This window comes from Thalassophryne amazonica, chromosome 3 (assembly GCF_902500255.1).
Source record: "Thalassophryne amazonica chromosome 3, fThaAma1.1, whole genome shotgun sequence".
Classification (NCBI taxonomy): Eukaryota; Metazoa; Chordata; class Actinopteri; order Batrachoidiformes; family Batrachoididae; genus Thalassophryne; species Thalassophryne amazonica.
The window spans coordinates 66294711-66307106 of NC_047105.1; the positions used below are offsets into that span (position 1 = coordinate 66294711).

General features: G+C 43.4%; 1 protein-coding gene across 3 annotated transcripts in view; it reads left to right on the forward strand.

The window, feature by feature from the left end:
• The window catches only part of srgap3 (SLIT-ROBO Rho GTPase activating protein 3), a 295005-nt gene that overhangs the window by 147396 nt on the left and 135213 nt on the right, over positions 1 to 12396 (forward strand). For all 3 annotated transcript variants that reach the window (XM_034166610.1, XM_034166608.1, XM_034166609.1), the window contains exon 3: positions 9156 to 9318. In XM_034166610.1, coding sequence (XP_034022501.1) covers positions 9156 to 9318 — 163 coding nt within the window. The remainder of the gene's footprint in view (positions 1 to 9155; positions 9319 to 12396) is intronic.

Genomic DNA, 12396 nt, shown 5'->3' on the forward strand with positions numbered 1-12396 from the left:
CCATTTCTTAAAAAGGAAAGGGGAATCAAAGTCAATAAGATGTTAACAGTACCCTTTTTTGACAAGGGGCAAGGTTGTTTGCAAGAGCAATGTCCTTGTTTTAAGACTGAAATGATGGTTCTTGGTCCATCGGCATCAATTTGACCAGTTAACGCTCAGCCTATACTCATGTGTCATACATCACACTGACAAAGTGAGGAACTTTGGGGTAATTTTTGATCCTACGTTGTCCTTTGACCTCCACATTTAATTAGAGATATTACGAGGACTGGTTTCTTCCATCTGCGAAATATAGTGAAGATTTGTCCCATCTGTCTATGGCTGATGCAGCGACACTGATTCATGCATTTGTCTCTTCTAGATTGGACTACTGCAATGTAGTATTTTCTGGTTTACCACAGTCCAGCATTAGGGCTCTCCAATTGGTTCAAATTGCTGCTGCCAGATTTTTGACACGAAGCAGAATGTTTAACCATATTACACCCATTTTGGCATCTCTTCGTTGGCTTCCTGTCCCAGTGAGATCAGATTTTAAGGTTCTGCTACTAGCCTATCAAATTATTCACAGACTGGCACCTCTTTACCTAGCTGACCTAATTAAACCATACGTACCGACCCGGGTTTTGCATTCTCACGGTGCAGGACTACTTTGTGTCCCTAAGGTGAATAAGAAGTCTGCGGGTCACAGAGCTTTCTCTTATCGTGCCCCTGTTCTGTGGAATGATCTCCCTGCGTCAATAAAACAGTCAGATTCTGTGGAGATTTTCAAGTCCAGACTTAAGACGCACTTATTTTCCCTTTAGGCCAGCATACTGGCATAGTATGTTTCTATGCTTTTTACTCTTTTAATTCATTTTATTAGGAAACCGAGTGTGCTGCGGCCTCAACTTTATCTAAATTGTGGGTCGTTTAGTGAAATTTAGGGCTAGTGGCCGGCGATCACCTTAGTATTTCTTCTGTTTTTCTTGTTGCTTAATGCTGACAAATTACTCTGTATTTGTCTTTCTGATGCTTGATTCAGCTTTTTTCTTTTTTTTTTCTTTTCTCTCTGTTTGAGGTGCGGCTCCATCCAGAGATGGGTGTGGCATCTGTTCCAGAAACCGTCCTGTGCACCGGCAACATTTCCTGTATGTTCGTTTTGTGAATTGTTCTGTAATTTGTGTCTGTAGCATGGCCCAAGCAGAGGGTCACCCCTTTGAGTCTGGTCTGCTTGAGGTTTCTTCCTCAGAGGGAGTTTTTCCTTGCCACTGTTGCTCTGGGAGTTGATAAGGTTAGATCTTACTTGTGTGAAGCACCTTGAGGCAACTTTGTTGTGATTTGGCGCTATATAAATGAAAATAAATTGAAATTGAAAAGAGAGTTGAGACTGACGCTAAGAAATGTGAATGCTCTCATACTGTCAATTTTGGAGGCAAAATTAAGTAATTTGTGTGCACAAACTAGTAACGTGAAAGATGCACAATTAATCTGAATACACAAATTGTGATTCTTATGTTCTTTCTTTCTTTCTGGCCCTATGTTGAGTTAGTTATAAACTAACTACACACACACACACACATACACACACACACTCATCTTCAATCACTTAGTCCAATTAAGGGTCGCGGGGGGCTGGAGCCTATCCCAGCAGTCATAGAGTGCGAGGCGGGGGTACAACCAGGACAGGACACCAGTCTGTCACAGGGCCACAAACACAGTCACACCCACCCACACACCTACGGATAATTTAAAGATTCCCATCCACCTAACCTGCATGTCTTTAGATGTGGGAGAAAACCAGAGCACCCGGAGGAAACCCACGCAGACACGGGGAGAACATGCAAACTCCACACAAAAAGGCCACAGGCGGGAATTGAACACATGACCTGCGAGGCTACAGTGCTAACCACCAAGCCACCGCGCTGCCCTGTAAACTAACTAATAAATAATTTGAGCAGCAGCAGGAAATATCTGCTTTGAAAACACAGTTGTTCAAGTAGTATTTCAACAAGCTGAAGTGGTCAGAGGATTCAGCTCGGTAAATAGTGTTTAATTTGGGCTTGAGGCTGTGGAGGATAAAAGGAGGAAGGGAGGCTGGTTGTGTTTAAAGACATGATGAAGCATCGCTGACCACTCTCAGGGATTACCAGAGGCTCGAGGCGTATGTTCCCGAAACCTTTCATCTACAAACAGCAATTATACACTGAGGATCTGTGGGGCTGGCAGCCAGATAGGTCAGCGAAGCAGAACGGGTTCAAAATGAGGCATGGTCAGGCAATAGAAATAAGCTACCCCTGTGGAATGAAGGAAAATATGTTCGACATTGGGAACTCGAGTGATAGAAAACCACTAAACCATGCTTTGTTCTTCGTGTGTTTTCTGACCGCTCGTGTCATTTTTGATGGAGTAATTTATTCATCTTAATTGCCCTTAAATTTATGTAATTACAAATTAACTAGGCACCTTTTTCAAACAAACAAGAAATTCAGCTGTGGATACAAGTTTATATATATATTCATTCATTTTCCATACCCTCTTACTCCAATCAGGGGTCACAGGGGGCTGGAGCCTATCCCAGCAGTCATGAGGTGTGAGGCGGGGTACACCCTGGACAGAACGCCAGTCTATTGCACGGACACATATAGACAGTCAAACTCATTTACACTGACAATCACAGTCAATTTAAGCTTTTCAATTCACCTCACCTGCATGTCATTGGATGTGGGAAGAAGCCAGAACACCAGGGGGGCAACAATACTAATGATAAACCCACCGTGTCACCAAATTTATATATAAGTTTATATATAAGCAAATAAGTATTTGATCCAAGGTTGATCTTGCAAGTTTTCCCACCTACAAAGAATGGAGAGGTCTGTAATTTTTTATTGTAGGTACACTTCAACTGTGAGTGAAAGAATAATAATAAAAAAAAAATCAGAAAATCACTTTGTCTTATTTTTAATTAATTTTATTGCATGAAATATGTGTTTCGTACAATAGAAAAACAGACCTTAATATTTGGTACAGAAAACTTGCAGTTCCAGAGGGCAGATGTTTCCTATAGTTCTTGACCAAGTTTGCACACTGCAACAGGGATTTTGGGTTAGGGTTAGGGTTAGGGGTTAGGGTTTTGGTCCACTCCTCCATGCAGATCTTCTCCAAATCTTTCAGGTTTGGTGTTTCAGCTCCCTCCAAAGATTTTCTATTGAGTTCAGGTCTGGAGACTGGCCAGGCCCCTCCACGACCTTGAAATGATTCTTAAGGCGCCCCACCTTAGTTGCCCTGGCTGTGTGTTTGGGGTCATTGTCATGCTGGAAGACCCAGTCATGACCCATCTTCAGTGCTCTTACTTAGGGAAGGAGGTTGTTTGCCAAAATTGCTATTTTACTGCAGGGGCAGCTTTTCATTGGTCAGCAGTTGATGAACACCAAGATGAGTGACCATTTAAACAGAATAAAATATTCCAGAAATGGGTGTCTGAGTGGCTAATTTACATGAATCCTTGGTTATATTGGTCGTATTTAAGGGCCTAACTCCAAAGCACAATTTTGGCTCTTCACAAGTACATTTCCTCCTTAGGAGCTAGTTCTAAAAGGGTTATGCTAAAAGAAAGGCGGGCCAAGCTTGTGGCATCATATTTAAGATGGCTTGAGGCTGTAATTGCTGCCAAAGGTACACCATCAAAGTATTGAGCAAAGGGTGTGAATATTTATGTACATGTGATTTCTTTTTTTTTCCATAAATTTGCAAAAATGTCAAAAAAAATATTTTCATGTTGTCATTATGGGGTGTTGTGAGTAGAATTTTGAGGGGAAAATTAATTTACTGTATTTTGAAAATAAGGCTGTAATGTAATAAAATGTGGAAAAAAGTGAAGCACTGTGAATACTTTCTGGATGCACTGTCAATAGGTTGAATCATGGAAAATTGAATTTGAATATTTTTAGTGAAGATGTATGTAAATGTGTGGTTATCAGCACTACTTTTATGGTACTTACATAAATAACACCATCAGTATTTGTGTGTGGTGTTTTAAGGTAACACAGTCATTTGGGCAGTTGGCTGCTGTACTGTTTCAAAGCTAGTCCTGTTTTTACTTCATGAACTCAATGGTAACTCTGCATATTAAAGTTCTAGAGTAGATTTTTAGTGTTGTATATCACTTGGAGCTCAGCTAAATCACTTATTAAGCAATGGAGCTCATCATTCATGTAACTGAGATGAAATAAGGCCACAGGTGTGATTTGAACCTTGAATTATCACCTTGAACATGCTGCCTTACACAGTGGAAAGAAAATGCAAAAAACAAAACAATTTCTCTTTTTTTTCTCTTATTGCACATTTTATTTTACTTGTACATTTCATTTGCAGATTTTATTACTGTGAATTATTCTGTGTTTAGTGTGTATTTATACATACCGTACAGAGTGAGTGCAGCTCAAACCGAAGACAAATTCCTTGTATTCTGTGGATTCGTGGCAAATAAAAGCTATTCTGATTCTGATAATGATATGATACAGATGCTGGAACTACCGATACAATTTCCAAACTGATGCCTTTTTTCCAGTGTAAACCCTTAATCCATCAATAAGTGCATTTGTCTGGATTTACTTTGCTAACCTAGCCATCTACCCAAAAATTGACTCAAACTGTAAAATATACGAGGTCTATTAGAAAAGTATCCGACCTTATTATTTTTTTCAAAAAACCATATGGATTTGAATCACGTGTGATTACATCAGACATGCTTGAACCCTCGTGGGCATGCGAGAGTTTTTTCACGCCTGTCGGTTACGTTATTCGCCTGTGGGCAGTCTTTGAGTGAGGAGTCGTCCACCCGCTCGTCGATTTTTTTCATTGTTTAGGAATGGCTCAGAGACTGTTGCTTTGTTTGATAAAAATTTTTTCAAAACTGTAAGGCACAACTGAGTGGACACCATTCAATATATTCAGCTGGTTTTCGGTAAAAATTTTAACGGCTGATGAGAGATTTTGGTCTGGTAGTGTCGCTTTAAGGACGGTCCACGGCGCCTGACGGCAATCTGCGCTTCGAGGCGGCAGCGTCTCGCCGTTTCAAGTTGAAAACTTCCACATTTCAGGCTCTGTTGACGCAGTAAGTCGTCAGAGAACAGAGAACTTTCAGAAGAAGTTGGCATGAGGAGTTTATTCGGACATTCCATTGTTAACGGTCATTTTGTAATGAAAGAACGTGCGGGCAGAGTCGCATGTCGGGCTGGACCCGACCGCGGGGGGGTCGCGGCAGGAAAAACACCTCCGTTGGAAATCTTAACGGGCAAGTTGGAACATGCCCAAGCTGTTAAACAATTTCTCAGTTACTCACTTGTTGAAAGCCATTAAAAGCCGCCTGAATTCTACAAATGGTTTTCAACACGGAGGTGTTTTTTCCTGTCGCGGCGCACACAGATTTGCCGAGTCGTCACGGAAATGACTCGGCGAATTTGCGCGTACGTCTTTCATTAAAAAAATGTCCTTAAACAGTGGAATGTCCGCATAAATTCCTCATGCCGGCCTCTTCTGAATCTTCTCTGTTCTCTCACGATGTCCTGGGTGAATTAAGCCTTAAATTAGGATGTTTTCAGCTCAAAACAGGCCGACGACAGCGCCTGGAAGCGCTGCAGGACGTCCTGCTCCGTGGGAAGTCCTTACACCGACAGAAACACCCCATAATCTCTCATCAGCCGTTAAACTTTTCACAGAAAACCATCTTAATTTCTCGAATAGCGTCCACTCGGATATTCCTCACAGGTCCAGAAAAAATTTTGATAAAGCAACGCGCGCCGTCTCGAGCAGCGTGTGAAACAAAGGAATTCAGCCGAGAGGGCGGGACCACATCTCACTCAAGGCCTGCCCACAGGGAAATGACGTCACCGACACGCGTGAAAAAACTCACGCATGCGCACGAGGGTTCAAGCATGATTGGTGTAATCGCATGTCATTCAAATCCATATAGTTAAAAAAAAAAATAAAAGGGTCGGTTTATTATCTAAGAGACCTCGTACTCACTTAAAGGGAAACGTACATAGCTCACATGAATCAGATGTGCAATATAAGATGTGCATCAGATTTTCTTCCTTTTCCTGACATCCAATCCAGTAATTTTGGCCAATATTGGATAGACACTGTTCCAAAATATTGGATTATTGCACCCTTAATAACAACAACAGTCATTGTCCAAACATATGTAACTCACTTGTCTATATGGCTGAGTTTTCGACTTAGCACTGATATGTGAGTGATTTGCCGTGTTTGTGTCTTACCCACTCTGTGAAAGTGTGTTAAACGGCAGAGTTAAGTAAATAATAATGGAGATAGCACTCTTGAGTAGCAAGTTATCAACTTTATTAGATGTGATTAGCATTACAGAAGCTCTCTGAAGGGGGATTCTTTGATGTCTGTGCTGTTCATCTCTATTTTCTGCTCCATAGTGAAATCCTATCCCCCACCAGACAAGCACTCTCTCTCTCTCCAACTTTCCTCTCATTTCCCTTTCTGTCTTTGTCTCTTCCTCTGGGTTGGTTGATTGATTAATGCTGAGATGGGTTCCAGACAAGTGTATGGGTTTGAAGGGATTATGTGTGTGTGTGTGTGTGTGTGTGTGTGTGTGTGTGTGTGTGTGTGTGTGTGTGTGTGTGTGTGTGTGTGTGCCTCTTCAGTTGTAGTATTTGGAAAAACCCACAGCAGAGACACTTTAAACTGATTATGCTGCAATCAGGGCCCATCACTCTTTGAATGATTATAGTCACCAGTATTATGTAACCATTTCCTGCCTGAGTAGAATATAGTGCATCTCAGAACACATTCATAACTCCAAGACTATTACTATGATTAACTTTGGGAAAACAATGACCATACCTCAATTATTGCTTGAAAGGAACCATGTCAGGGTCTGGATTCCATTTTTAAAGCATTTTTTTTGGTTCTTTTTTTCATTGCTTGATAGGTTTGTTTGTTAAAATGGGTGCATATACCACTTTCTGCCACTAAGAAACAATGTTGCATCAATAATTCCAACTTGAGAGCTGACCTGGTCAAGCCCTATGTACTGGCCCAGGTGTTCTCAGGGTGCAGGACTACTTTGTGTCCCTAGAATGAATAAAAAGTCTGCAGGTCACAGAGCTTTCTCTGTTATCATGCCACTGTTTTGTGGAATGATCTCCCTGTGTCATTAAAATAAATGTAATTAAACAGTCAGACTCTGTAGAGACTTTCAAGTCCAGACTTGAGATGCATTTATTCTCCCTTTCATATGGCTAGCATGCTAGTATTTTATGGTGCTATTCTTCCTACCCTTTTAAATTCATTTTATTAGTAAACAGAGTGGGTCTCTGCCTCAACTTTATCTAATGTCTGAGTCTGTTAGTGAAGCTTAGGGCTCATGGCTGGTGATCACCTTAGTATTTCTTCTGCTTTCCTGTTGCTTAATGCTGACAAATTATACCTTAAGTGTAGTTTTTTTCTGGCTGACTGATTCTGTTTTCCGTTTTCTTTTTCTCTCTGTCCAAGATACGGTTGGATCCACCTGCTGGATTGGATGATTTTTGTGGCATTTTTGTGACGCGGGATGGACTCTGCTGTAGGAACAGATGTGGCTCATTGGACCCCACCCCCCAACCCCCTCCCCTTCTGATGGTGGACTGGATGCCTGCATAAACTCTTATCAATTGTTGTTGTGTTTTGTATTGTAAACTTTTTTGGTTGAATGACCTAACCAGTGGGTCACCGCTTTGAGTCTGGTCTGCTTGAGGTTTATTCCTCAATATCATTAGAGGGAGATTTTCCTAGAGGTTGGTAAGGTTAGACCTTACTTGTGTGAATTGCCTTGAGGCAGCTTTGTTGTGATTTGGTGCTATATAAACTAAATAAATTGAATAGAATTGAAATTGGAAGTTGGTGCATGGAAGGAAAAAGGTCACTCACAAATAATCTTCTTCCAGACCTTTGTAACACAAAAGACCAGAATCTTTGGTGTGCAGTGTACAAGCAAACACATATGACTTCACCAGGTCAGATAAGTACAATACACTGGTGCTAAAACATGAACAATTTTGTAGGTAAGAAGGAGCACTTTAAAATCTGCTGTGGGAGCCAATGAAGAGATGCTAGCAATGGGGTGATATGTTCAAATTTGCCAGCTCTGGTCAGGATGCGAGCTGCTGCATTTTGAACAATTTGAAGACCTTGAGTAGTCTTTTTTTGGTAGACCAGATAAAAGGGCGTTAAAATAATCCAGTCGTGAGGTCAAAAAACAGTGGATTAAAATGTCATCTTCCTTAAGACTAGACAGGTGTAATATTAACACTGTTTCTCAAATGAAAAAGGTGACTCTAGTGACCTCTTTAATATGAGAATCAAAGGAAAGTGTTTTATCAAAAAACACACCAAGATTTTTCACTTTTTCTTTGCAGTGAATAACACTATCATCCAAGGACAGAGTAAGAGTATCATAAAGGTGACTCTGTGTTGCTGGCCCAATAATGAGCATTTCTGTCTTGGCTGAGTTAAGGAGCAGGAAATCTGCTGATAACCAGCTCTTACCAACAGCTAAACAGGTCCCAAGTTTATTTGTCAGAACCATCATTCTTACATCATTTCTTACATCATTCTCATCATTCATATACTTGTAGGTCATCCGCATAACAATGGAAATCCAATTGAAATGAACAGAGAATCTGACCCAGCAGTGCTAGATGTAATGAAAACAACAGTGGACCTAAAACAGAACCCTGTGGAACCTCGTACTTGATGATGTACGACTCAGAGAGAGAGAATTGTCAAACAGAACACTGTAAGATCTCTCTGACATGTATGAATTTAACCACTGGAGGATCTAGCCTGAAATGCCAAAGCAGTTTTCCAGTCTATCCAGCAAACTGTGGTGGTCCATAGTATCATATGCAGTGCTAAGATCTAACAATAGCAAAACAGAAGATAACTCTGAGTCCACTGCCAGTAGTAAATCATTCACCACCTTAGTTATCGCTGTTTCGGAGGAATGTTTTGCTCTAAAAGCAGACTGAAGTTACTTAGCAAAATAAAAACTTAATAGTTTTCATTATCCTGTTGATTTGTGAACAATAAAACTGAAAATGTTTTTGAGAAGAATTTGTTTTTCTGAGAGCGATTGTGATTAAGTGTAATTGTTTTTGATTTTGTAGGAAAGACCAGCACCTGCTGTCATCAGTTAACTGCTGGTACCTGGTTCTGAATCAGACGAGGCGTGAGAGCCGTGACCACGCCACCCTCTGTGACATCTACACCAACAATGTCATTGTCCGCTTGGCCCAAATCAGTGACGATGTCATCCGCCTTTTCAAGAAGGTCAGTGAGACTGCCATCATCTCTTATCACCAGACCTCAAATAGAGTCTAGCAAAGATTTAAAAAACTATTAGCTTTAACCTCCTATTTATGGAGTAAATGGTTTTTCAGGTCGTTCCTCCCTGCTGCTGTGAGACTGTACAATAACACTGTGAAATAATCATATGCAATAATGTGTCCACAAATCACATGCAATATTAATATGTCCACATATCATGTGCAATAACAACTTGTTTACAAATCCCAGCACTAGTGTCACCTTATCTAAATTCCACTTCACATATTGTAAATAAGATGCTCCTATTTTTTAATTCCAATCATTTATTATTGCTTATCCTTGTACACGCTGTTTGATGCACATCTTCCTCCACTCACACTCATCTTGTGTGTTTTGTTAAGAGCTGATGTAACGTGAATTTCTCCACTGTGAGATCAATAATCTTATCTTCCACAGAGCTTAATGACAAACTCCTCATCTTAGTGTCTGAGTATTTGTAAGGAAGCAGCTTCTGAAATATCACCTTGGATTATGCCAGTGCTTCTCAATTATTTTCTGTTACCCCCCCCAGGAAGAAGACAACATTTTGCGACCCCCCACTCTCCACCATGACTATAAATAATATAATTTGTCCATAAAATTCTTATAAGTACACCTCTGCATAACACTGTATCCTTATTAACATTAAAGAAAACAAAAGAAAGTAATTTAGATGAACTTACAGCAAAGAATAACTATTAAGATTTTTAGTCTAACAGAAAAAAATTTAAAGTGCATCATTTTGCTTGAAATAAAAAATCATTAAACTATAAACATTTGTGACTGACTACCATTTGATACTGAAAAACAAAATTAAATAAAATCAATCAATAAAAATTCAAATTGATCAGAACACTAACTCATGAGCTCAATATATAAAACAATTTAACAGACAAAACAAAAATGAATAAAACAATTTGTGCTGTTTTTTATGATTATTTTTTGTGATTTAAAAAAAAAAAAAAAAACATTTTTTATTAGTTTTTATTTTTGTAGCACTTGCATCATTCAGCATGACAGAGACCATGTCTACTGCTGCTCAGCTCCTCTGCTATGGTGCTATGATGCTAACGGTGCTCCCTGGTTTACTGAAGCATCATTCACAAAGTGGGATGATTGCTGGCAACCAGAACAGTACCTCCTGTTCTGGCGGCCCACACAACAGGACCCCCCCCTCAACGGGCGCCTCCTGGCGCCCGACCAGGCTTGTCCGGGTGACTGCGGTAGAAATCGGCCAGGAGGGCCGGGTCCAGGATGAAGCTCCTCTTCACCCAGGAGCGCTCTTCGGGTCCATACCCCTCCCAGTCCACCAAATACTGGAACCCCCGGCCCATCCGACGGACGTCCAGGAGCCGGCGCACTGTCCAAGCCGGCTCCCCGTCGATGATCCGGGCAGGAGGCGGCGCCGGTCCGGGAGCACAGAGGGGTGAGGTGTGGTGGGGTTTGATCCTTGACACGTGAAAAACCGGGTGGATCCGCAGTGAAGCTGGGAGTCGGAGCTTCACTGCGGCAGGACTGAGGATTTTGAGGATTTCATACGGTCCAATGTACCTGTCCTTGAGCTTTGGAGAGTCCACCTGGAGGGGGATGTCCTTTGTGGATAGCCACACCTCCTGCCCGGGCTGGTAAGCAGGGGCCGGGGACCGCCGGCGGTCTGCATGGGTCTTCGCCCTCATCCGGGCCTTTAACAAGGCAGAACGGGCGGAGCGCCACACCCGACGGCACTTCCGCAGGTGGGCCTGGACCGAGGGCACACCGACCTCTCCCTCCACCACGGGAAACAACAGGGACTGATACCCCAAACACACCTCAAATGGGGAGAGGCCGGTGGCAGAGGACACCTGGCTGTTATGTGCGTACTCGATCCAGGCCAGATGTTCACTCCAGGCCGTCGGGTGGGCGGACGTCACACAGCGCAGGGCTTGCTCCAATTCCTGATTGGCCTGTTCTGCCTGTCCATTGGTCTGCAGGTGATACCCGGACAAGAGGCTCACAGTGGCCCCCAGTTCCCGGCAGAAGCTCCTCCAGACGTGTGAGGAAAACTGGGGACCACGATCAGAGACGATGTCGGTAGGTATCCCATGCAGACGGACGACGTGGTGGACCAGGAGGTTTGCAGTCTCCTGGGCCGTGGGGAGCTTCGGGAGGGCCACGAAGTGGACCGCCTTGGAGAATCGGTCCACTATCGTGAAGATGGTTGTCATGCCCTGGGACGGCGGGAGGCCCGTGACAAAATCCAGACTGATGTGGGACCAGGGGCGATGAGGCACAGGAAGTGGCTGAAGAAGTCCCTGTGGCTTCTGGTGGTCTGCCTTGCCCCTGGCACAGGTGGTGCAGGCCTGGATATATTCCCAGACGTCGGCCTCCAGGGATGCCCACCAGAAGCGCTGCCGGACCACTGCCACGGTCCTTCGCACCCCCGGATGACAGGAGAGCTTAGAACCGTGACAGAAATCCAAGACAGCAGCTCTTGCCTCTGGTGGGACGTAGAGTCTGTTCTTCGGCCCTGTTCCGGGGTCCGGGCTCCGTGCCAGGGCCTCCCGGACGGTCTTCTCCACGTCCCAGGTGAGGGTGGCCACGATAGTGGACTCCGGAATGATAGGCTCCGGTGGATCCGACAGCTCAGTCTTGACTTCATCTTCATGCACCCGGGACAAGGCATCCGATCTCTGGTTCTTGGTCCCGGGGCAGTAGGTGATCCGGAAGTCAAAACACCCGAAGAACAGTGACCAGCGGGCTTGCCTGGGGTTCAGCCGCCTGGCGGTCCTGATATACTCCAGGTTCCGATGGTCAGTGAAAACCGTGAACGGCACAGACGCTCCCTCCAACAGGTGTCTCCACTCCTCAAGAGCCTCTTTCACCACAAGGAGTTCTCGATTGCCGACGTCATAGTTCCGTTCAGCTGGGGTCAACCTGCGGGAAAAATAGGCACACGGGTGAAGGACCTTATCGGTCTCTCCGCTCTGGGATAGCACGGCTCCTATCCCTGAGTCAGAGGCGTCCACTTTGACCACAAACTGGCGGCTAAGGTCGGGCTGCACC